The sequence below is a fragment of the Macrosteles quadrilineatus genome, unplaced genomic scaffold, assembly GCF_028750875.1.
Source record: "Macrosteles quadrilineatus isolate MER2022 unplaced genomic scaffold, UCM_ALF_1.0 Scaffold_1__1_contigs__length_201487025, whole genome shotgun sequence".
Classification (NCBI taxonomy): domain Eukaryota; kingdom Metazoa; phylum Arthropoda; class Insecta; order Hemiptera; family Cicadellidae; genus Macrosteles; species Macrosteles quadrilineatus.
This window is the reverse complement of record NW_026542594.1, coordinates 186,380,622-186,404,649: the sequence shown is the minus strand read 5'-3', so window position 1 is coordinate 186,404,649 and position 24,028 is coordinate 186,380,622. Positions and strand designations below refer to the sequence as shown.

Genomic DNA, 24,028 nt, shown 5'->3' with positions numbered 1-24,028 from the left:
CCTGTAACTTTTATTTGTAATTAAAATAATAAACTTGGTTGTTCACTTTTTCTTTTGTGTTTTACTTCTCATATCTGATCAATCACATACAATCAGCTCTTTAGAGAAAGATTATTCCTGCAAACTCTCACTGATATGTTCTCACCCATGTTGTGTATTGCTTATTATAAATCAGTAATCATACCTTTTTACTACTACCTTGGACAACATTTTTTATAGGCCTAATTTATTGCTTAAGGAATGTAGGTCTAATGTCATACAGTGCCATAAATCCCAACAACTACTTTCTGTGTAATCAATTAAATAAGTTTATCTGGTAAAAAGTCGGTACAGTATACTGTAAATGATATTTTTCTAGCACACTATATTTTTGAATTGTATATATCATAAGCTCTTTAATTACTTCTTGATAGTTTTTATTGCCCTGTTATAGCACATTTTACTTATAAGCTATACCGTACCTATTAATCATACCGTATAGCTATACCATTAAGGTGGCAAGGTAAGGTGGTGAACCGCCAATAAAGTTGTGTTAAAAACATTAAATTACACCATTCTTTTTAAACAGTTTTGTGGAGCTACTAAAACAAATAATTCTATTTATTAATTTTAAGTAGATGTTCTAGTAAAATTCCAATAAAGTGATTGGAAATTCAATAGTTCTGAAGATTTACTGGTACAGTAGTTACTAGTTAGGCAAACCTAACCTCATAATAATATTACACTGTTTTATCAAAATTATCTTCAAGAATTGATTCCAAATAGTAATCATTTCCCCTTTCTTGTTTTGATGGTGCTTAATTAGTGGGAACTATTTTTTGGTGTGAATCCCAGACATATCTATAATATGTAGCCTAAAACAAATCTTAAAAACCCCTTAATGGTGTTGCATTCAAATGATATAAATTAAGTTCTAACTACAAGTTTTGATTCTGACTGTAGAAAGAACCATAGAACTTAAAACATTGCTTTTGCACTTCCATGTAAAACGTTTTACCATTTTTATACAGGCTAACCACTGAGTTCAGAGAGTGTTGAATTTAAATTCAATCAATTTTGCAACCATAACAATACTAGTGAATTCAGTTGACCTTTGTTTTTTTTTTTAATATCAAGTAAAATAAAAATAATTGCTCGAAAAGTCAACTTATGCATTAGATCAATTTTTGATTTTAATGTTTCTGCGATTTGCCTTCATTTTTCACATATTCTATCCCAGTAGATTACAATAAGATCTCGATCTCAGTACCTCCGAAATGAGAGCCACAAATCGATGCATATCTAATTTGTTCTTGTTAACAACTTGCCACCGGAATCAAGAGATTAATGATTTATTAACTAATAAATTTTTAAAGTAATTAATTATCTGTTGGCAGGAAAGAAATTAGTTCGTGTTCAAGTTGTAGACTTTCCTCACTATTTAACATTCCAATTCCATACACCACAGTACACGTTGTGGTATTGGAAATTTGAAGGCGTTTTAGAATAATAGCATTGGCAATACGCAGGCATCCAATTCGTATCTTTGAAAGGGCGGGTGCGACTTCGATTTAGTTCCTAAATACAAACAATAATAAATATTGTTTACAAAATAAAACTTCTTCACCAGTTCTTTAGAGATACATACTTAGAAAGACTTCACTTTTGATTCATGTCCAACTGTTTTTGAAAACGCCCCATTGTTTAGATATTGTTTGATTTTATAAATGCCAGTCCACAATCCTATACTAACACACATAAACTAACACTGCAGTTACTAAAATCCCCAGTTATAGAAATATTCCACCCATACGCCAGTCGCTACATCTCTAGGGGAATGACTTGTTGTAGTTCATCAGTTCATGGGAATGACCTGTCAATTACCCAATGTTGAGGTTGATGACACAAAATCTGATCAAGTCTCGGGGGTCAATCGGTCAGTTCTCTTCTGCTTAACACCTAGGTTTAAGATATTAGCAACTTTCACAGACCTTAATTTAAAATTTGACTGCTACAAATTTGTGTGTTCGTGATGTAGTATTGAACAAATTATCTTTAAATACGAGACTAGACTTGATCACGAAAAACGAGACAAAGTAGAGTTTGTGGAACTCAGTCAAATGTCGACAAACAAAAAACATCTTTTATGAGGCAGCTTTGCTTTACTACGCTACTTACATTACTAGCTCAAGGCTTCCATCAGTAAATATCAGTAATTGGTATTGGTATTGTAACTAAACCATTAAGCAACCTATGGTTCAAAGTCAAAACTAAAAAAAATTGTTTCTGTAGTTGTTTGTTAATGAAAATTGCAAAGAAAAAGTTCAAACTTAACCTTTGATTTAGGTCGTGTTTTTGATTGGTTTTATTTAAAAGTTCTGCATTTTTTAACGGTTGAGGAATTGGTAATTACTTCACTTCAAGACGTAATACGTAACACTATGCGAAAATAAAATTTGGGACATCGGAGTATCGGGATGGTAAAAAGCATAAACGTTGGCCAAACTCCTAAGTAAACTGAAGTATGCTGAATTGACATTTTTACGAATTGCCTGGCTATGTGTAGTCGAACACTATCGAAAATTCATGACCATATGACGCTGTTCCGCGGACAGGCACGATATCGACTACTGTACCTACTTCTACTAGAATTGAAAAAAGTCATAGAGGTATCATATAACAATCCAGTGATTGTTTGATAATTTCCCAGGAATATATTTATGTTATGTTAAACTATTTAAAATTTAATGTATGTCCTTCATTCAATACGATCGTCTCGAGGCCCCCGTGAACCACGTTGACATTAAGAGAACTACGTACTTAATTGTTTACTGCCTTGGTAATGGAAGGCAATAATTGCAATGTATTAACGCAATTAATTTAAATGTCTACACGCTTTTACTGCCAAGAATGTATTTATTTGTCTTTAACTACCAAGAACTGTTTGAAAATTAGTTAAACGGCGATATATCATTATTAGGAAATTCGTCTTTAATCGTACAACATCCTAAAAGCTTTAAGTACCTATTGTTGTTTTAGACTCATATCAAACGCAAAACTCGGGTACTTCTTAGATAATTATATTTTTGGAGCCAATAAATGTGGATAAGTAGTTATAAAGTGCTCCAGTACTGTATCTTGACTTGTAAACGCATTCTAGAAATTTTAAACTATTTTATTTTCAGGTTACAAACAATATTCCAACGTACTTTTTATCAAGCACTAACACAACACAGTCTTTGAATCTTTAACTTTCCTTTTTATCCACCAATGTTACCAACTGCGCACCTGGGAGGCTGAAGGCCACACTACCAACCTCCGCCGCAACAGCTGGTCTGTTCTCAGCTGATGCTTTGTTAGTCGGACACAGCTCTCTGTTGAACACAGACAGCTGTTGAGCAACATTCATAGTGCATTGTGCTCAACGCTTCTTTTATCAGTGGACCAGCTGATTAGAGAACTTTAGCAGGGGAAGTGCGCGATTTTATTCGACAATGAAAATCACTACCAACAATAACGAGAAGATGTCGGAAACGGAACTGAACGAAGACCCCATGGACAGTTCGTATTGCAGCCATAGGACTAAGACTAAGGTAAAGACATGAGATATAGTAAACTCGAACTTTGTGTAGGGTTAACAAGTTATCTTGTGTTAGGCCCGGGTTATCTCAAGCGATCGGGTTTGCACAACACAAATGTTTAGAATGCAAAACTATGAATTGATTTTGCAATATCCTCAATTAATCTTATAAACGAGTTAAAATCTTATGGTCAATTTTATAAATCATAGATTTATACATGCAACTTAAATTTTTAAATGAATAAATTTATTTGTACTGTAATGTAGTAATTACATTTTTCCCCATTTGTAAAAAACATAGGTAATAAAATTTTAATCGCAAATTACTTTACAAATGTAAAAAAGTGTGAATCTACATAGAGAGTGTTATTTTAGACTAATCTTCTAAATCCGTGCAGTGTTAGACCTATTATTATTATTCTATTTGCTGCATATTTATTCAGTAGCTATGTTGGAAGGCTGATAAACGCATTTATTATTTGGAAAAAAACTTTTAAAATGTTCCCCTTCTGATAATTTGTATTTTGAATGTTCTAATCACTTATGCCTTTGATAAAGTTTAAAAAAATATATATAATTTGACCACAACCGCCTGGCCTCGTTGATATTCGGAAGTCAGAAAAGTCACGCAAAATATAATGATAGTACATTTCATTAACATGCCATTAAATTCAACCTTGACAATTTCATTCAGAAATTCGAATATCATCACTTTATGAGCGTTCTGTTCAATAACTTGACAGTTTTACGACTTAAAGATATGTTTAAAGTTTGGAATTAGTGTTTTTGTTAGTTTAGTTGCGAACTTTATTTTATTTGTTATAAAAAGCTCGTAAAGTGCTTTATAGTAGGCCCTAATTATATCATCATTTTACTGGTTTCTTACCGTTCTTTTCCTTTTTAAAAATGAACAACATAATGACGCCGATATACGGTACGAAAATACATCGGAAATGTTATCAACTTGGGAAGTCAAGTTGTAGCCGTGCGAAGAAAAAGTATTGAAAATGGAAAAGTGTAGTAGTGAGTTATAATGAAATTTATCAAGTAGAAGAGTCAGATAGAGACATTTTCATTTAGCAATGTGTGTGGAAATGTGGAGAGTGAAATGCTGTATCGAGTAGCTAAAGTTTGATTTTAGGTTAGAAATCGTGGGGACACATGAAATCAAAAGTAACACGTGTGGGAATGAGCGGTAAATGTAAAATACAGTTTCCACGCAGCCCTGTTTTTCCAAAAGAGCACAGGGTTTCCAGAAGAGGCTTAGGGAAGAAGCTTTTAAATTAATTGGGTTGCTAAAGACTGAAAAGAGTGGGGTGAAATGAGCTTAAAGTATGTACCGGTAACAAAGCGTTAAACATAATTTTAAGTGGGGGGAAAATATACGGTAGGGAGTTTGTTGTAATCAAGATAGAGATAAATAAATTTTTAGCTAAGTGTGAATTCAACTACTTCAAGCGACGATTGTGGATTATGAGAATTGTGATTACAATAATGAAAATGAAAGTATGTTTTTTCGCGATAGTTTCCACAACATGCTAAAGCTTAGAGTGGTGGTAACACTGGGTTGTTTGTTAGTGATTAACCTTCGAGGTTGGTACGACTGCTGCGCATTGTTTACTATCACAAAGTGGGTGTTTTGGCTCAGGCGATGTTTTTAACGCGTACAATCTCAAGCGCAAACTCTCAAGTGTCGAAATTTGGCAAAAACAAAAGTAGGCTTGTTGATGTCAACAACTTGACGATTAACATTTCACCTTGTACTCGTTTTGCGTACATAAAAGGTAATGGGAAAAGTTTTTTTTTTATTTTTAAGTATGCTTGAAAAAATACTACGTAGCCTAAGTAAACTAGGAAACTTCGATGCGAGTTTATACTAAAATAAAAACTACAACACAAAATTCCACTTGCTACTCTGATTGGAATAAACAGCAGAAACTAGTGTGCACAATATGAACATATTTTTTTAGAAAATTTGTAAATAACTAAATTATATAGAGTTGTAATAAAAGCAATGGCACAATAAAGAAGACTTGCAGAAGATAAGTCTGCATGCACTATTGCTTGACAAACTTAATTATTACAAGTCCTTGAACTCCAATACAAAGGAATTTGACATTGCTTGTCATTTGACAACTGCTCAACCATGTTTCTTACTAGCTCAAAAGGTTTAGTAAAACGATTAGAGTAAAAGTTGAAATTGTTGACTCCGTTATAACAAACATTAAATTTATTTTAAACAATAACAAGTCATTGATACAACTGATGCTGTGTGAATAAAAATATAAGCACTTACTCTCATGATGAGTATTTGTAGGAGCAAAGTTAATATTGGCACAACCAGATGATAACATCTTTGGTCGCTTGTCAAAAGAAACAAAGTCAATTTTGTCTACATTGGCTCTTCAAGTAACTTCAACTACTTTGTCTCTGTTGAGAATATAAAAGTGTATTATTTTTTAATATCTTATTATTATTAGGATGATCTTGGGAACAAACAAGCACGCCTTGGCAGAATTGTAAAATTAGACTGCAATAAAAAACGAATTTTCAAAGAGATAATATATGATTGTCTGAGATAGTGGCTAAATACTATATTGCGAAAAAGTAGCCCCGTATACATAATAGTTCTTTTCTTTTTATTTACGTATTATTCTTTTCTTGTAAAGAAAATTCAAGAAATAATCTGTATTTATTTATTTGTTTGACGTTTCTACTGGTACAATTTTGATGTGAACCCATTTAGATAGATTGTTCTCAAGTTAAATTGCAATACGTTTTACGATTTAAATCTTAGTAGATTTAAACGTAAATTCAGCATTAGCATCGGATTAAAATACTCTTTAAAACTTTGTTTTTTGTAAGGGATTTAAAATGAAAGTTTAAGTGTATGTAAACTGAAACTGAAGAGATAGTACAGTACCTATACTAAGATTTGGAAACAATCATAACTTATGGTTAAACAATAAATTTCAATACTCAAAAGAAAATAATACGATTTAAAACCAATTTGGAAATCCAAACTATTTGGCCTGAGGATCATTGAACGCTGCGACGCAATGGTGAGGCAAAGGCAAAGCAGGAACTCCTCAAAATGTAGGTCGCTGGCGGTTGTTGGTACATCAACAAAATCACACAAACCGGTTCCTAGAGTTGTAAGCGGTCCAAAACCAACCAAAGTCTTATCTTTGTCTCTTCAGTTCCTTAAAAGAGATTTTCTTATCCCAAGATAAGATTTTCTGGTTAAAAATATTTTTTATTATTGGTACACAAGAAACTAGTTGTTTTACTCATAACGGTGAGCGTGATGACGTAGTAGTGTTGTTACTGTACAAAACAGGTACTTGCCCACATGTTTTAAAGAATCAAAACTCAATTAGAACTTGGTTTTTCTGAAATTCTCGTTGGTGTTCAATTCAATTAGATGTGTGGCAGAATAAATACATCTCTTCATCGAAATATAAACAAAGGAAATGCGTAAGAATAAAATATATAATCATTTAAGTTTTTCCCGTTTCCATGGGGGTAATTAAAAATTCCCATCACCCGCAACAAACTTATACACAGTCTTTGTAAGTACATGTAGTGTATTATATCACTGCTGTATGTCAATAGCTGACAGAGGTATATTTTAACACTGACAATATTTTTTTTATTGTTATTGCATACTTGAAGTTTTCCCCCTAAATGGATAAAAGACGTTTTTAACTTACAATCTACCTGTACCTTAAAGAGCTCACGAAGCAAATTGCCGACATATATTCTCTTCTTTTAGTGTCTGCCCTCTGTCATTTTGGTTTTTTAAAGGCAAGTTGGATTAGGACATTGGAAAATCCATTCGTTATTTATACAACTATGTGTGATTTTCCATTTACCTTCGTGTAGAAACTGTGTAGGAATCTTCCTGCCTCCAAACAAACAAAGTTAACAACACATGAGCTCCCTTTGTTACGCCGTCACTTAAAACCCCCTTCTCATCTCTTTTTACACCATCGAAGTGTCCATTTCAGTTTTCCTCTCGTTAAATTAGCCCCCTGTATCATTAGAAAATTCTGGTAACTTGTAAAAGTCATCGTATGCCTTGTTGATATAATGATCTGTATTAGAGAGTTGGTCGATCGGTCGTAGCTCGTAGCCTTGATCGGTTCTTCGGTTCGAGCTAATCTCGTCCTGCGCCATGGCGGGAGATCTAGTTCGGTCACCCGGAAATAGACAAATGCTGACAAACAGGTGTTGTAACAACAAATCGTCCACTGCCACCGCCTGCTGTATTGCAGTGCCGATATGAGTCCTCATGCCGAACAGGTCGAGGTAGCAGTGGCTGTAGATACCGGCATGACCGGCAAACTTCCGACCAAAGTGAGTGTATTTTCTGTTTATTTTCAACTTGATCCATAGTTTTATCGTAATGCGGACTTTGAATCGTATTTTTCTATTTACGTCATGAAATTAAAAAGTACCTTATGTAGATCAGTAGCAGTGACGTAATCAGGGTGGCAATGACCTAGGGTGCTACTATGGGGGGGGGGGGGGTTTGATCGGGTATGCAAAGCAAAGTCCTTTTGCCCTTCACAAACGTATTAAGTCAGGACGAAAAGTATGAATTCAAACAAATATTTCACACATCTCTGAGCTTTTGAAATATTCATTTTGTACTTGACTGATCGTTATTGAATCATGAAGTTATTTGTGTATAAATACACATATTATATTTTGAGCTTGATTGAGGCCAGATATTTGGAACTGCAGTCTAAATACTTAAATGATTTAAGGCGCAACCTATCTCATAAGTGCTCATTATTAGTTTTCGTATTCCAATCTCAGGAATTATAAATCGTATTCAGCCCATTCTTAATTTCAACGTGTTTACAATTTCAACTAATCAAACAAAATGCTTTGTGTTACCTTTTGTTAAGGTTTTTTTTTAATTCGTGTTACCATTCAAACCCTTTCTCTGAGATTAAAATGCAATGGAGCCAAGTTTGTTGCATTTCCTGGCTACACACTGCATTAAAAATTTATCTTTCAAGACTTTGTTTTAAGAAAACACTGAAATGTTGCACGGAATGTTTTTAGTTTTCTGCAGGAAAGGTACAATACACTATCCGATTGATACAGGATTCGATGTGTTTATTATTAACGCATCGTCAGTGTCCAAGTGGTAACTGTTGTTCACGCCGGCGGTCAGATAAAGGCTGCATGTTAACTCTGTAGTCAATTCAAGGTCTTGTTTGTAAGGCTATGGATCGACGATCAAGCATCAAGGGCAAGGGCGGTAAAATGCAATTCAGCAAAACTAACACTGTGAAATCAGCTGATTTTGACATGGCAAAACAGCAGTTTCACTTGCACTCACTACTTCGTTTGGAACTTGAGCTGCAAATGTCTATACACAGAATATTGAAGAGTAAAAGCTATTATTCGGTACTATTCGCTCAGAACTAAACTTGCAAGAGCCTGTCTACGATTTGCACTGTGCTTAAATTTCCACGCTTGTATTTAGTTGCCCCTTTTGTCTGTTAATACATATCCATTAACTTATTACTTAATACATGCATCACTTCAACTATGTCACTGTTTGTTTGATGCTGCTAAACCGTGTACAACATTACTTTGCTCAATACATTCGCTTAGTCCTAATCCTAAAGAGATTAATCACGAAATAAAATCACACTAATAGTAGCTGGCCACGATTTGTTTTGCTGGGGTCCGGTCAAAATTCGACCCGCCGTTGTAAAATAACACAATCATCGGTTCAGTTCAGATACTGTTCAAATTTTGTGATACACTCTGTATAAGTGTGTATCATACATATATTCACTGGTACTTATGCTTTCTTCTGTATTCAATTGTACTCATACACTTTTAGAAAATACTTAACCGCAAAACATTTGAGCCAAACCACACTATTGCCAACTTCTCAACCAAGTTCTATTTGGCAATAAAAAGCGAAGTATGTCGGTGAAAGCGTTGTTGACAGGTACAATAGAGCGAATCACATTGTTGTGCGGCTTTCCCGCCGGTTTCAGCAGCTGATCCAGATGTTTTCGTCTGTTATCAGCTGTTTAGGCCGACACCTTATCTAACCTCCTGGTAGACCTGATAAATGTCGTGCTATCAGTGAAGTCAGAGGCCCATCAAAATTTGCTCTGTCATCCTCAGAGAAAGGTTGGCGAAGAAGGCCGAAGATTTCACCCAGTAGAAAGTATTCGTCCCCGTTTTTTTTTCATACTAAGAAATGATTTTTGCAATACACATTTAGGTGACGTTAATGACAACCTTTTGCAAAGCTTTGGCATTTACGACTACAAAAACAAAACAGACAAACACTAAACCCAGTCAAGGACGAATTCACAAAGATCTGAATTCACAAATACAGCGTCTACCTCACAATCAAAACAATCAGCTGTGAAACACAGTGAAGAGTCTTGAAATTCCGAACTCGTTTGAAAAGTCTCGCAAGGCCGAATACGAAAGACGACGAAACCAGGAAGATTCCAAACCTCCTACAGCCACGCCGCGCCGCCAGATGACCCTGGAATGATCTGAAGTTGGAATAAGTCACGTGGTGTTTGTTTCTGTGGCCAGCTGCGTCAGCAAGGTCGACCTGGTGTAGTACTCAGCATTCAGCAATGTGAACCTGCCAGTCATGTGCAGTTCTTTCGCCTTGACATTGAGAAAGTAGTGAAAAGTGCACGTTTAGAAATGTTTTTGCGGAGGGGTTTGTAGAATTTTAGCGGGGTTGGATAATGGTGTATACATCTGAATGTTTCATATTGATCGATGTCCCTATATGCGGTAGCTCAAACAGTTTTGTTTAAATTTGGTTTAAAACACTATTTCTCATTCTTTGAAATAATGTCGAGGACGTTTTTCTTTGAATGATTGAACGATATAATCTGTAGTTGAAGCGATTTAAAGCTGCTTTCTTGGACCTTCAAACCCAGGATTAGTACCCTGTTGCGAAGCATGTGTACAACTACTTTAGTAGCTAATACCACAGAAAACGTTAATACATCCCAAAACATAGATGTTTCGTTGACTTCAAGTAAACACAATTGAACTGAGTTGTTTTTATTTAATGTCTTACATTTTTAAATGAATGAAAGTACTGCCTTCACAGCAGTGTAGGTCTAACTGAACCCATTAATTCAAGTGTGAAAATGTGATTGTTCGGTGTCATGACCTCGTCGCCATCTTGGATTTGTCAGCTGTTTATCGTTATCACGTGTTAAGTTTTGGATTGCTACTATGCTACTACAGTGTTAATGTTACAGCTGAAATCCGTCGTTCTCGGTATTTTCTAAGAAAATTGCCACAAAATAAAGATTGCCTCACATTTTATTCTACGGTTTACACTACGGTCTTCGGTGATTTTGTGTAAAATATGTTTCTTAGTAACTTAAATTGAGAACGATGAACATATAAACACAGAGTAATTATTTAGTTATGGCTCTTGTGGAGAAAGACCCCAAATAAGGACAAAAAGATAACGAAAACCATGAGCTGTAATGAGTTTTCACGCAATTGTCAATCTTTGCCATAATCTGATTAACACATTATGGCAACACAGCTGCTCGACGCCACGATATTTTGGAGAAACCCGTAATTTGTTCATGGCTATTACATGTTAACTTTCTCTCCGGAGTTGTGTTATACCATTATTGTGTAGTCTGAATTGTAGTCTTTTCCGCGAATGGAAATTTAACTGCAGTTTGGCATTCAACACTTCGTTTTTGTACAACACGTCGACTAGGAAACAATTAATTTTTACTACTAACTACAGACTTAATAAAATGAAGTCATAATCTGTACGTAATTATTGAAAATAGACTAAGAATAAGGACGAATGAAAACACCACATCCTAAAAGAATTTCTTGCAAAATAGAGAATTCTAATATTTAATTGAAGTTTGCACTATACGCCAATTTAATCAATTCACAATCGCTATAAAACAGGTCATATAAAATTGCTATTATATTTGAAAGTGTACATAAATGATTAATTGAATAGATAAACGTCAAAATACAAAAAAATATTCTTGTCAATTTAATCCCATTTTTTTAAATTTACACGAAACCCTCGTAGATCCGTGGTGAGACATGTTTAGGCTTTGTTGAAGCTGAAGGAAAACGGTGGCGTAACAACTGGTGTATATCCCAATAAAAAACAGCAAAAAACTTATTATTCACAATTAGATTAGGATTGTACGTTGGACAGATTAAAACTCTTTGTGAATATGTAAATAGAGATTTTACATAACGTATTACGTCGATCTTCGTAAAGTCTTGACCTTCAACGTTGTCGTCGTCCTTGTCAGAAACAAAACGGGAATAAAAAGTGGTTTTGGACCTATGTCACATAAATAACGGAATATGAGTGTTGTCTTTGTGCTAGAGAAAGACAGTAATTCGCTTATTGGCCTTGAGACCGAAGTAAGTACTTCATCTAGCAATTACCTCGCCAGGTAATTAAGTAATTGATCGCTGGGAACTCAGTAGCCATTATCATACAAGTGGCGGAATTGACTATTCATCAGAATTACCGTCGGAATGTGTATGTATATGGGTTAGTTGTCAACCCACTAACAAGTATTTTTGGTGCCCTAATTCATTACTTTGTAACAGATTTTAATACGTGTCAATAATTTATCTATTATTTAATACGCAAGCAGGATTTTTGTGACAATTATTCCTCCGAAACTACTGAACCGATTGACATGTTTTTGGTGTCATTGGAAAGAGCGTAACGTGAAGTTGTGCAGGAAACTTTCTTTTTAGGTAAATAATTAGAGAGTGAGGCCCTGGGACCCTTTAAAGTTTCGTATTTCTCCATAAGATTAACACGGGAAACAAACATTGTTTTGAAACTCCAGCTGTTGTCAGGAATTTAATCTATCTATATATTAATAGGCAAGCATGTTTCTTTAAAACCTTTTTTCTCAGCTCGTGTACATCGCAGGGAAAATCTACGCATACTGTTAGAAAGATATTTGCCTGTAGATGTGCAGAATCCCTTTATAAATTAAAATAGGCTAAAATATAAGCACAAAAAACGAATTTGAAAACTTCAAAAAATCAACATGGACTAACTGGGTTGCCATGATGGTGACGAAATAACAACAAAATGTAAACAGAATATCAAAACAAATGGAAGAAATCCCAATCACATGTTTTATTTACAGTGTGGGGAGAAAATAGAGAAGTCTGTACATTAATTATTTTTGGTCGAGTTTCGACCACAGGACGACCACTAGTATTAATAATTAGTTGCTCCCCATGGAAGCATGAGAGTTCTGTAGAGTTTGTAGCCTACACCTTATTGTCTACAAATTGGCTAAATAACTTAGGTACAGTACATTATAAAAGCTGACAGACTTTTTATTTTGACTTAAATTGTAAGCTTACCATTTCCCGTCCATGGGCAGTTTGATAGTTAAAAAATAACCCTTTAAACTGGAATAGGACTGTTATGTAAATTGTGAGTATTTCCATTAGTTAATAATCTTTTAGTTGACTCTTTTAAAATCATCGGAAATTATGACTGTTATTAGTTTTTTAACAAGTCATTTGTTTATATGTAACTCCTGTACTTCTTTGCAATTGCTCGATTTCGAGCAACATGTACACTAGTTTGTATAATTCTCTGATACGCTTTCATGTGTGTAACTTGAACTTGAAACCTGTTATATTATCACGTAAAACAATGAATGATATTTATAATTGTAGTTTATTATTTTGATTCTCAAGGAGAGTATGCACCGGTCCTGTTTTAACTATACTATGTAAACCTCAAAACGTACTCAACAGAGTTCAAACTTCAAACACACTCTTTTCGTAGAGTGTAGGAATGTCGCACAGTTTTCAATAAGACCAATTTGGAAATACTCTCGGATATATTGCATTTATGTTATTGTTGTAACCTGAAAAACATATCAAACATTTGTTATCGTATTAATCAAATCGGAAATACTAAAATTTAATCAGGTGCGCTACCGGTCTGCCAGTTTTTCGACAGATTTTTGACCGCGGCGCGCTCTTTCTGTATGTACCCTTTGTAACAGACAATAGAAGAAGTCAGGGGCGGTCCCAGGATTTCATTTCGAGGGGGATGACCACCATGTACGGGGGGTATGTAATATCCCCCACAAAAAGGGGTTTTTGGGCCCCGAACAAAAAGTGGAATTTAAAGCCGTAATTTCAGCTTTAAAATATACGTAGTATTTATGTTAGCTAATAAAATATAAAATATTTCGCGGGGGGGGGGGTATATATACCACCACCCCCCCCCCCCCTGGGAGCGCCACTGGAAGAAGTGTTTGTCAATCAGCGGAACCTGCATCAACCTACTACAGTAGGGCTAGTAGCAGACTAGCAGTTAGTTACAATAATAAAATAAATGTATAACTAGTGTCGCCAACCTGGCCGCTGAAAATAGTCGTGCTCAATAAAGCAAATTAGGGTCTCGCGGCAATGTGTTACGCGTTGTGGCGGTCCAGAACAGTTGGCAACCGTGGTCAGTCATCAAAGCCAGCCAACACTTGTGTCTACATTTTGGCACTACTTTTTGTTGGGCACGGTTATAACAGCGGATTTTCCTCATTCAAACTGCTTAAAAGCAGATTCGCGTTGGTTTGTCATCCATAAATTTGAATGTTCCTTTATTCTTCCAAGATCTTTAGAACAATCGGTGCTTAGTTGGAGGTTTATATTTTCAGCACTATTTTTTTGGATGGTTTGAAACCTTTGGGTGTTTCTATCCAAACTGCTAGCTTTGGATTTGACCTCTCGATCTCTCAAAAGTTGAAAGCCAAACATTGTAACTTATAATCAAAATCAATACGTAACTTCCATTGTTGGCTTACTAAAGTTGGTTTTTGTGAGTGATAACTAACGACTTCTCTGAGTTCATCAGGGTCTAAGATAACACTTGATGATAACCCTTATCAATTTTTGCTTTACACGGTCAGATAAGTGTTGCAAAATATCTTTTGAAAGTTGCCTTCGTAGAACTTAGCACTGCACTTCTTGTTCATGTATTTTCTAGGTCCTAATTGTGCACAGACTGATTTGCTTGGCGTTTGCTTGGCCTAATACGTGTCGACAAATCATCTCCTTTTCAAACGGCGTTTTGCATAGTAGACTTTTACATAACTATGATATTGTGCCGTTAACTTTCTTCACGTATACTGGTTTCTAATTTCTTTTCTCTACAGTATTTCTAAAATGTGTTAAACGTACCCCGGGGCACAATTGTTTACAACTTTATCCAGGTGGACTGTTTTTGTTTGAAGTTTTTTTTTAAAGATACGTGATTTTCCTCTTCTTGGTTTTTGGGTTGAAACCATCTTTACATAATGCCATCATGCAAAACTTAAGTCTAAATATTCACCATAAATATGTCAGGTCTGCAAAGTAAAATCACACAACACAAAATTAAGTAGGTTTGCTGCGACCGGGGTAATGTCAATGTCCACCGCTAAATTGGGAAAATTCTGTTTTGATTTAAAAACCAATCAACCCGTCCGAGGTCATCGTAACATAATCTTATCAAATTCGATCGTTAGACAGGACTGATAATTCTCTAATGATGTTCATTTCCATTCAAAAACTTCCTATTTTGAAACTATAATAAATTATAATTAAATTAATAACTATAATAAAACACGACCTACGAAGTCTTCCTTCCACGTTTACTCTGGGTTTACCCATTACACAGTTCAATGACGTATCCTGAAAAGTGCTAATGGCACAATAAGGATGTACTACGGAAGTTGTCCTTCGAGGACAGTGTTGTTTATTTGCAGAGCTCGGCGTGTATCCTGTTTCCCTGAAGTGTAAAATCCTTTTATTGTGGTTTACTTTGAAGGTTATAACAGATTTGTTTACCAGCGTTTGTTATTTTGGTTCGTAAGTAAGCGTAGTATGTTTTCTGTGGTAGCAGTCAGTTATGTGGGTGTTGGCAATCGGTAAATAACCTCTTCTTCGTGGTCTGATTTTAAATGTTTGCACAGTTATAGTACCAATAATTATAAGAATACAATGAAATGAAATGAAATGAAATATTATTTATCTATACAGGCAAAAGTTAGGAGATATATAGAAAGAAAAAATATATATAAAGAAAAATATACAGAAATATAGTAGACTAGTTACCATTCCAAACCCATTCATTGTAGTTACACTTTACACTGTACACTGTACAGATCATCTTGACGAAAGCCTGCCAAACCTTCCTCAAAGTCATTCACACGGTCACTAATTAACCGACATCCGTTGCTCTTCACGCTTTATGACGTCATAGTTATGCTGTAACATTGGTGTCACTTCCTGTTCTGTATGAAACTGGACCTAACCTAATAGCTTCTGTTTGTGCAACCAAACAACTATGTTCGAACTATACTAAGTATGTACTAGGACACGCTTGGTGGTTTGGTATATTTATACATTTTAATGGGAGCTTCCTTTCAACGGAGGTCAGTCATGGAAAATTAACAAAGAATAAAATAATCCTTATGGTTTAATTCAGAGAAAAGATTATGCTATAATAACGAAAGATAAAGAAAAAGAACAATAATGTAAATTGTTAGCAGCTGTTTGGGCTGTTTAGCAGCTGTTTGGGCTGTTAATCTTCTATTTCAACACTGGTTCAATATCAACATAGCACTGTTGGTTGCACCTGTAAAATTGTTACACAAATTATTCTTGATAATCATACCATTTTGATAAATACAGATCGTGGTTTAAGTGCAATTGATTTTTAATTTCGCTAATTATCTATTAAACGTCTATATATTCACTGAGTGCTCCGTCGTTTTAGAATCTGCTCTACACCTATTTACATGTAACACACAATAGTGATCGTGATAATATTTTTATCCCAACCATTATATCTGTGACCGTTGGTCCATCCCCATCAACTTTCGAAAACTATACTTACCTGGTCAAGTAAATAAAAATAATCAATTAAGAACTAATAGAGCTACTCTGACAATATCACCGTGGCATATTTCATTCAATTGACCCTTTGCGATTATTTTGCCGTTGCCAAACACTTCGAGTCGACGTTTTTATTTTCTACCTTGGCAAATCTTCAAGAGCAAAAATAATTTTGGCAATCCTGCTTCCGTGTAATTTTTTGCAGATGGTCTTGGAGCGGTTTAACCGGTTGACAACGCACGTGCTTTATGATGTTTTGAAACAAAAAATAATTGTTGTTTAGCGTAAAATTAAGCAATCTTTGGCCAGAAATACCGCAGGAATGCCAAGGAGTAGATTTATTAGGATAATTGATTAAATTAAACATACCTTTAGATATTTATCATATTTATGGATCAACTGAAAACAAACTGAAGGGATTTTTACAAGATAATTGGCGCGCCACTCATCCTACACTCATCCTTCACTCATATTTGGGTTAAAATACGCACATAGTGGCGTTCCCATCTTATGTAATTGATAATTGGTATGTTTCAGTTCGGTTTATGGGGAGACCGTTCTTTCATTTGTTTAAATTATTGCGTTTTCTCTTATTTGCTGTTAGCCGAAAAATTAACGAAAAATTAATAAACTACAGCTAATGGAATCCACGCAGAAATCAAAGCACTCACGCGTAACCTTAATGAAACACATAAAACAGGCTTAATTTTTTAAACTGTATGAAAACTCGACTTGAACTAGTCTTTACTGGCCTTTGAAATATTCAAGTTGAAGCCGATGCTCAAGCCAATAGTCATTAAAAATTGACGGTGCATCAACGGTCGGTTCACACAATATAATATACATACGGCGCAGCGCAACTGGGGTTATTCGATAATACGATAATAGTCGACGATTGGGTCAATTGACGTGACACAACTAACCGGTGTATCCGGTAACAGGTTATATAACTGCAGTGTTACCAGTCGAAAAAAAATCATATGCGCGTGAAATATCCCTGTGAAAATTATCAACCACCGATTCCTTCTAGGAGAGTTTGGGTGAATAACATAGACCTCCTCATTTCACACTGCAATGCTGTTTAACTTCCCACACGCATATATTAACTGTGACAATCGTTGTACGTAAATTAGAAAAAAATATTAAGATACTACCGTAAAATGTTAAGAAAGAACTGGGAATTAAGTTTCCTATTTTCCCGTCAACCTGGCTGAACCGCTGTGCCCTGTGGCTATTCATTATTTCTACACATTCTTTGTCCCTTATACCATAGATAAAAGGAGTATAGACATATGTCTACTCCTTTTATCTATGCTTATACCATAAAGAGCGCTCAACCCATACCTCCTGTCTGCTTCTTGAAACTATGTTTATACTTCTTACTTATTATCGTGGCATTTTGACTATGTCAGATGGTAGGGATTAAGTGCGGGAATTTTACCATCCACCCCATTTTTACGTCACGAATGTAGTACCACATGTTAATCTATCTTCATTTATTTACAATCCCTATAGCACGCATTATGCTAATCTATGTAAACGTATGAGGTGATTTGTGAGTGACCTTGAATAACAGTCAATAAGTTTTCTAGGTTGTAGGGTAGTTGCACCTCCTCAATGACGGGGACTTGCAGATTCCAAGGTCTGTCTCATGTCCAGTGTCGTAGCCTCGTGAAGAGGTCAACTGGAGGTCAAATGAATCTTTAGGAGAATATATCTTTAAAAACAAGGGACAGTATGCCAATAGCTTTATTATCTTTATAGATCGGCTGAAGAGAGTTTTATGGTTAATTCTGACCGGCTAATTTATTTGTTTCATTTGACCAATATAATTGTAAAATTATAGCTGAATATTCACTAAACAATAAGGGATATCTCTGTTACATCCTTTTTCACCCTCTCTACGAGTTAGGTTAGGTGTAGTTTTAAAGCTTATGATCTTGCAGAGTTACGAATGGTAACCAAAAAGGTAATATCAGTATGTCGCTCAATGAGGAAAAAAATTGAAATACGAATAAAGAATTTCAAAATTAAAAATTGTTTACAGCTAACAAACGACGTTTACTTCAAGATATCACTTCATCGATTCTACACTACTTTGTGTTACACGACTTTATGTTCCTGACGATTTTGTGGGTTAGATAAGTTATTCAATGATAACAATGTAGAGATATTTATCAGTTATAAAATCAGTGCAACGCAGTTCAAATATTTCCTGTCAAATCATTGAACAAACAAGATACAATCAGAAGCGATGACAAATAGTGAATCTGAACTTTCTCGTCTTCCTACAGCACAGCTCAATTTTGATATCATAATCAAAGGTCTTGATCTTGGGATAACAAAAACCGTTCACACCATTATCTTTTGCGTCTTCAACCTGTTGCGTATACAAAAACTATTTTTACTACATATTTTCCGTTCAAGGTTACATGTAGAGTATAAGCGACCTTCAGATAAGGCAGTAAACGTTTGCACATTTTCTCTTGGTAGTGAAAACTAGAAATTGTAAGAAGGTCGGCGTTGGTTGTATGTGCTGGTACTGTTGAAATAGTTTTACTTTAGTGTCGGCACACGATAATTACTGGTGTTAATTCACCCTATAGTCTCGCCATTTTGTAGATATTTGAATGATATATTAGTCATATCCAATTGAGTAGGAGATGCAGTGTAAAGTTTCAATTGTATAAAATTAAAATTTTAGCGACGCGCATTTCACTGCTTTTGAAGTTGTATGAAAGCTGGTATCGTGAAGGGGTAGACTTCGGAATCTGTTGGCACAAACAACCGAATGAAAATATAGATTATTCGATTGTTTCATTCGATATATCGTTTGGTTAGTTAGGTTAGGTTAACCTTACCTAATTAACCAAACGATAGATCGAATAATCGAAATATCCATCCATATTTTCATTCGGTTGTTTGTGCCAACAGATACGGAAGTCTACCTTAGTGAAGAATGGGATAAGATGACATGTGCAACTTTTTTTGCTGACTAAATCAGCTGTTTCTTTAACCAGGCCCTAAGCCCAAGGACAGCTGGGCCCTGTTTTAAACGCTCAAATATTTTATTACTAAGCCATAGATTACAGTGATTGCAGTAAAATACAAAGTCTACATTGTTACAAACATACAAAGTTTAGAAAGCAGATTGTGGTTTGAACTTTAGTTGACATTACTTTGTAGTTAGTAAACTAACAGGAATAATAGCAATTACTATTTTAAATAATATACAGTTTATTAGATGAAAGAGATTGTACTATCGGGCATTACCTTTGGTCGATATACTGAAATGCCAGCTAATCGTAAAAGGACACTGAGAAGATTGTGGTTTCCAGTTGAATTGGCATTACTTTGTAGTACATTGCTTGTAATACACGTCTTCGTCTAGTCAAGAGTAGATAAGATAACAAGACGTTGACACTGAGTTCATCGTTATCAGCGCAATACCACACATCTGCGCTGAGCAAACAGCAAACATCAGGTGGGATTACGATTAAATAACAAGAGTAGAGTCTGTTCAACAACGAGCAGTTAAGACAGTTGAACATGTAAAACGGTTCCCTTTAGGTTTGCCATGCTTTCGTTTTAATTACTGTATTAGCAGTGGTACCGGTACCTATGTTCCTGGTGGGTTCATGTAGAAGATGTTTTGCGGATTATCATTAGATCCTTGTTCAAACAAATTAAATTATAAGTAATAATTTTGTAAATTATTGCTTCACTATGACATCTACAGTCAAAAAGTAAAGCAATTGTAAAATCCATACCAAAATAAAAATACCACTGCCGCAGCAAACCTGCAGACTAAGCGAATGTCATCTACCCGAGTGGAATTCCACAAAACTATTCCCTTAAAAATCTCCAGATTTATTTCCTTTTTAAATATTATTAATTTCAATGAATACTTAGGTTTGCTGCTACGGGGAAGAAAATAGGGGTTTCATTGAAATGTCGCTATAGCTTAGTAAACAAAATTTCAAAATTCCATTAAAATATGTCCATAGACAAGCAAGCTACAACAGTTTATTTATCCTCCATAAGAATAACATAGTAATTTTAAATTTACACTTTTTTGGGAATTTTTCCGTAACCGTTAGGCATACAACAATGCTTCAATATCCCTACTAAATTATTTGTTTTTTGAGCTCTACAAAAAGGTTTGGAAAGTAATTGCAAAATTTGATGTTTACATGGTGAAAATGAGAAAACCCCTTTTTTACCCCATAAAACCGCCCTAAACCCCTATTCCCATAGCCCGATCATGCTGTTTCGTTAACTCGTTCGTATAAATGTGCACGTTTATACCAAATTTCATCATACTCGGATAATTTTTGCTCGAGTTATCGTGCTAACGGTAACAGACACATATATAAATATATATACGGTATATAAATTTGAACGGATGGCGTTTTTGACCTCTGGGGACCTCAAAACGAAAAAGTAAATCGGTCCCGGGTGCAGTTCTTACCATGAGACCTACGGTAATATCTTATTCCATATGAGGAATTCGCTAACAGATACAGTCGAGCAATCAACAGTTACCAACATAAAACATCAAATTTTTACATCAAGATGAAAAGTATGCCCTAATTTTGTTATAAGTCAATGATATTGATATACTCAGAACACTTCATTGCCAACAATATTTTACGAATCGGTAGAACCTATTTTACTTCTGAGACCACAACAACTTTTTTTACAGATGACTGATAAAAAAAGGAAATAATGATCGAAGCGCAGAAGCAGAGTTGGCGGTCAATTAGCAAGTCAAAGCACGATTGGCGATTGAGCGCAGCTGTCTGCTGTACAGCTGTTTGGCCACGTGACCAGTCATAAAGTTACGGTTTACCACGTGACTGTACAAAGAGCAATTAATGCAAACCTTGAAAGGTTGTGTTCATTGTAAAAAGACATAGTTTGATTTTACCACTGTAGTCACACTACGCCTCCCGGCCTCCGCTGAAGTAAGAACCAAGAACACAACTAACTTAACTACTATCTGTAGGTCTACGTGTATTATTAGGTGACTCAGGGTAATAGATGCACTCTGCGAGATATTTATCTAATACTGTATCATAAACCAGAGGCAACGTCTATTTTGCAACACCTCTAGAACCCCCCAGAACTATTAACTATTAAGAGGCTGCGAATTTGAAAGTTGCTGTACATTACAGTACCTCAGATTAACGAATTATTCTGCGATTTTCCCTCTTAAAAGTATTCTAAATTTGAATTTAAAAGAGATATATATTTCAATCGGGTTTTTGGCATTGCCTTGAGCGTCCGTAGCGTCCTGTCTCAAAAACGTCGTCTTTTTCTGCACGACAATTTGGGAGAAACTGAACGTTTTTAGTGTTTTCGTTGAAGGTTTATTAACTGATAAAGGCGTGGAGTATGTTTAATCTAGGCTGATACTTCATTTGAAGTAATTTCAGTACACCTCTACACTAGAACTCTACTTGAAATTTTACAAACAGAACAGCTGGTTAGTAGAAAGTTTTGCCAGACGTGTGGTTCGCTAGGACTCATAGCGATAGCGACTGCACCGCGCGAAGGACCTGACCCCGTTTTTAGTGCGAAATCATTTTGACCTCGTACGGATACGGGCATACAGTTTGTCTAGCAATTAAAATTTATCTCTTGTCATGTGATGAGCTTGTTTTGGGATAACAACCCTATTATCCGGTTTGAATCATGAAAATACCCATAAACTACTTATATACAAATACCGTGCCGATAATTTAGGGATCACGTACAGTATGGCTGTAGAAATAGTTGGAAAATACATTTTTAGCTTGGTTTTCAATTGAAATTTTACTTTAAATTGTTAGAGCCCTGAAAGCAGAATAAAATATTTAATATACTATGTAATTTCCATTTTCAATAGTTTTTGAGGTACAGTATCATAAGACATTTTATTTTACTCTTATTATATCGGTTTCAGTTTTGTTAAGTTAAAATATACTATTTGTATTGTATCTGGATATTAAAAGTGATGAATTTAATAAACCTTACAAATATTATTAGAAAACTGGCCTCTTCAAACTGTTTAGATTATTATTTTTAAAATGAAGCTGTAAATTTAGAAGTTCGCATAAAATACTGTAAATAGACCATAATTGCAATTCCCCTTCTATACCCAAAAACGGATTGTCATGGCCCAAATAACGTTTAACTTAATTGACAGTTTTTACGATAACTAAATTAGTATAAGAAAAAGTCGAGAGATATGCCGACATTGATAAGAGAGTTGGTTGGCAAGCCTGTTATCACACAACATGTTACCAACAAGGGACGAACATCGAAAGTTCAACCATTGACTATATCGATGTGCATCCGATAACATCGTCGCAAAAACATCGACAACCGATGTTACTTCGTTCTGCTTTTCGTCCGCTGCTTTCTGCCTCAACCAAGCAAGAGCAAAAAATAGCCTTTATTAGTTCACCGATAATATTTTATTCGATATTTAATGTTGTCAGTAATTACGAAATTAAATGTCTCGTTCAGATCAGAACAACATTAACATTCTCAAATATAAATACATACAATACTGTTACTAATTAATTACTGTTCAGTTGGGGAAAAACATCGATATCTCGATGACGTAACCATCGATATTTCGAAAACACCGGCTATCGATTCGTATCTCCAATATGGCGTCCTGGAAAACTTCTGTCTGCAGCACTGTCTTCTCTTCGTCTTCTTGTTTTGTTGAATGGCATTGAGCCTTCTTCGCCTCCTAACCCTGAAGCAGGGAGGTTCGTCTCATGAAGGGTTAGGAGTTGTGAACGTTTTACAGTTTCTTTGTGATTCCTATCAGTGATTTATTCTGACACCCACGTTATTATTACAATATTCACGTCTAGAAAACAACCAGTAGTCTACAATGGATACAACTTCTGAAATCAGACTTCGACACAATCTCAAGGAATCCGATGTAAGTTATTTCGTATGGTTTTGTATGGAAATCCAATATTTGTACACAAAGTAAATATTAGTTGCAAAAACTAATGTTTTTAGGATTTATTGTATCTTTGTTTTTTATTTAATCTTCAAACTACGACCACTGACCTATGATAAGTCTGTCCCTAGTTAAGTTTTAATGTTTATTACAGTATCTTAAATTTATCCTCAATAGATTTTTTCAATTTTGTGAATTCTTAAAGTAAATTTAACTTAAATTATTTAGACATTAGGCCTACCTGCACAGATTTTATATAGATTTATATATTTATTTATTCACTCGGTAAACACCATTTTTACAATAAATTAACTGACATGAGTGCAAGTTACAGGATGAATATTTGAATATTTAGATGAACAAACACAAAAAACACTTTTCTGCTATTACAGTACAGTACACACATATAATCAGACTCAATATAGATTAATCTAATTTCCTGTTAATCGCTTTAGCCTAAATAATTACACATTCGTCAATTACTTAAACACCTTTATGTAACAACCCATGGAAAAGGCTGTTCAATTCAGTGAGTCTGAATAAGTTGAATGGCTCCGCCGTAC

General features: G+C 35.0%; 1 protein-coding gene across 3 annotated transcripts in view; it reads left to right on the top strand.

Annotated features, from left to right (window-relative positions):
• The first annotated feature begins 3,334 nt into the window (after positions 1 to 3,334).
• Positions 3,335 to 24,028, top strand: part of LOC128991772 (progestin and adipoQ receptor family member 3) — a 38,028-nt gene continuing 17,334 nt past the window's right edge. Inside the window, exon 1 of one of the 3 annotated variants that reach the window (XM_054414956.1) lies at positions 3,335 to 3,572. In XM_054414956.1, the coding sequence (XP_054270931.1) occupies positions 3,474 to 3,572 (99 nt within the window). In that variant the 5' untranslated portion in view covers positions 3,335 to 3,473. Of the gene's footprint in view, positions 3,573 to 7,828; positions 7,919 to 23,265; positions 23,442 to 24,028 lie in introns of those variants that run through there. The other 2 variants (XM_054414963.1, XM_054414969.1) reach the window with 2 other exon arrangements.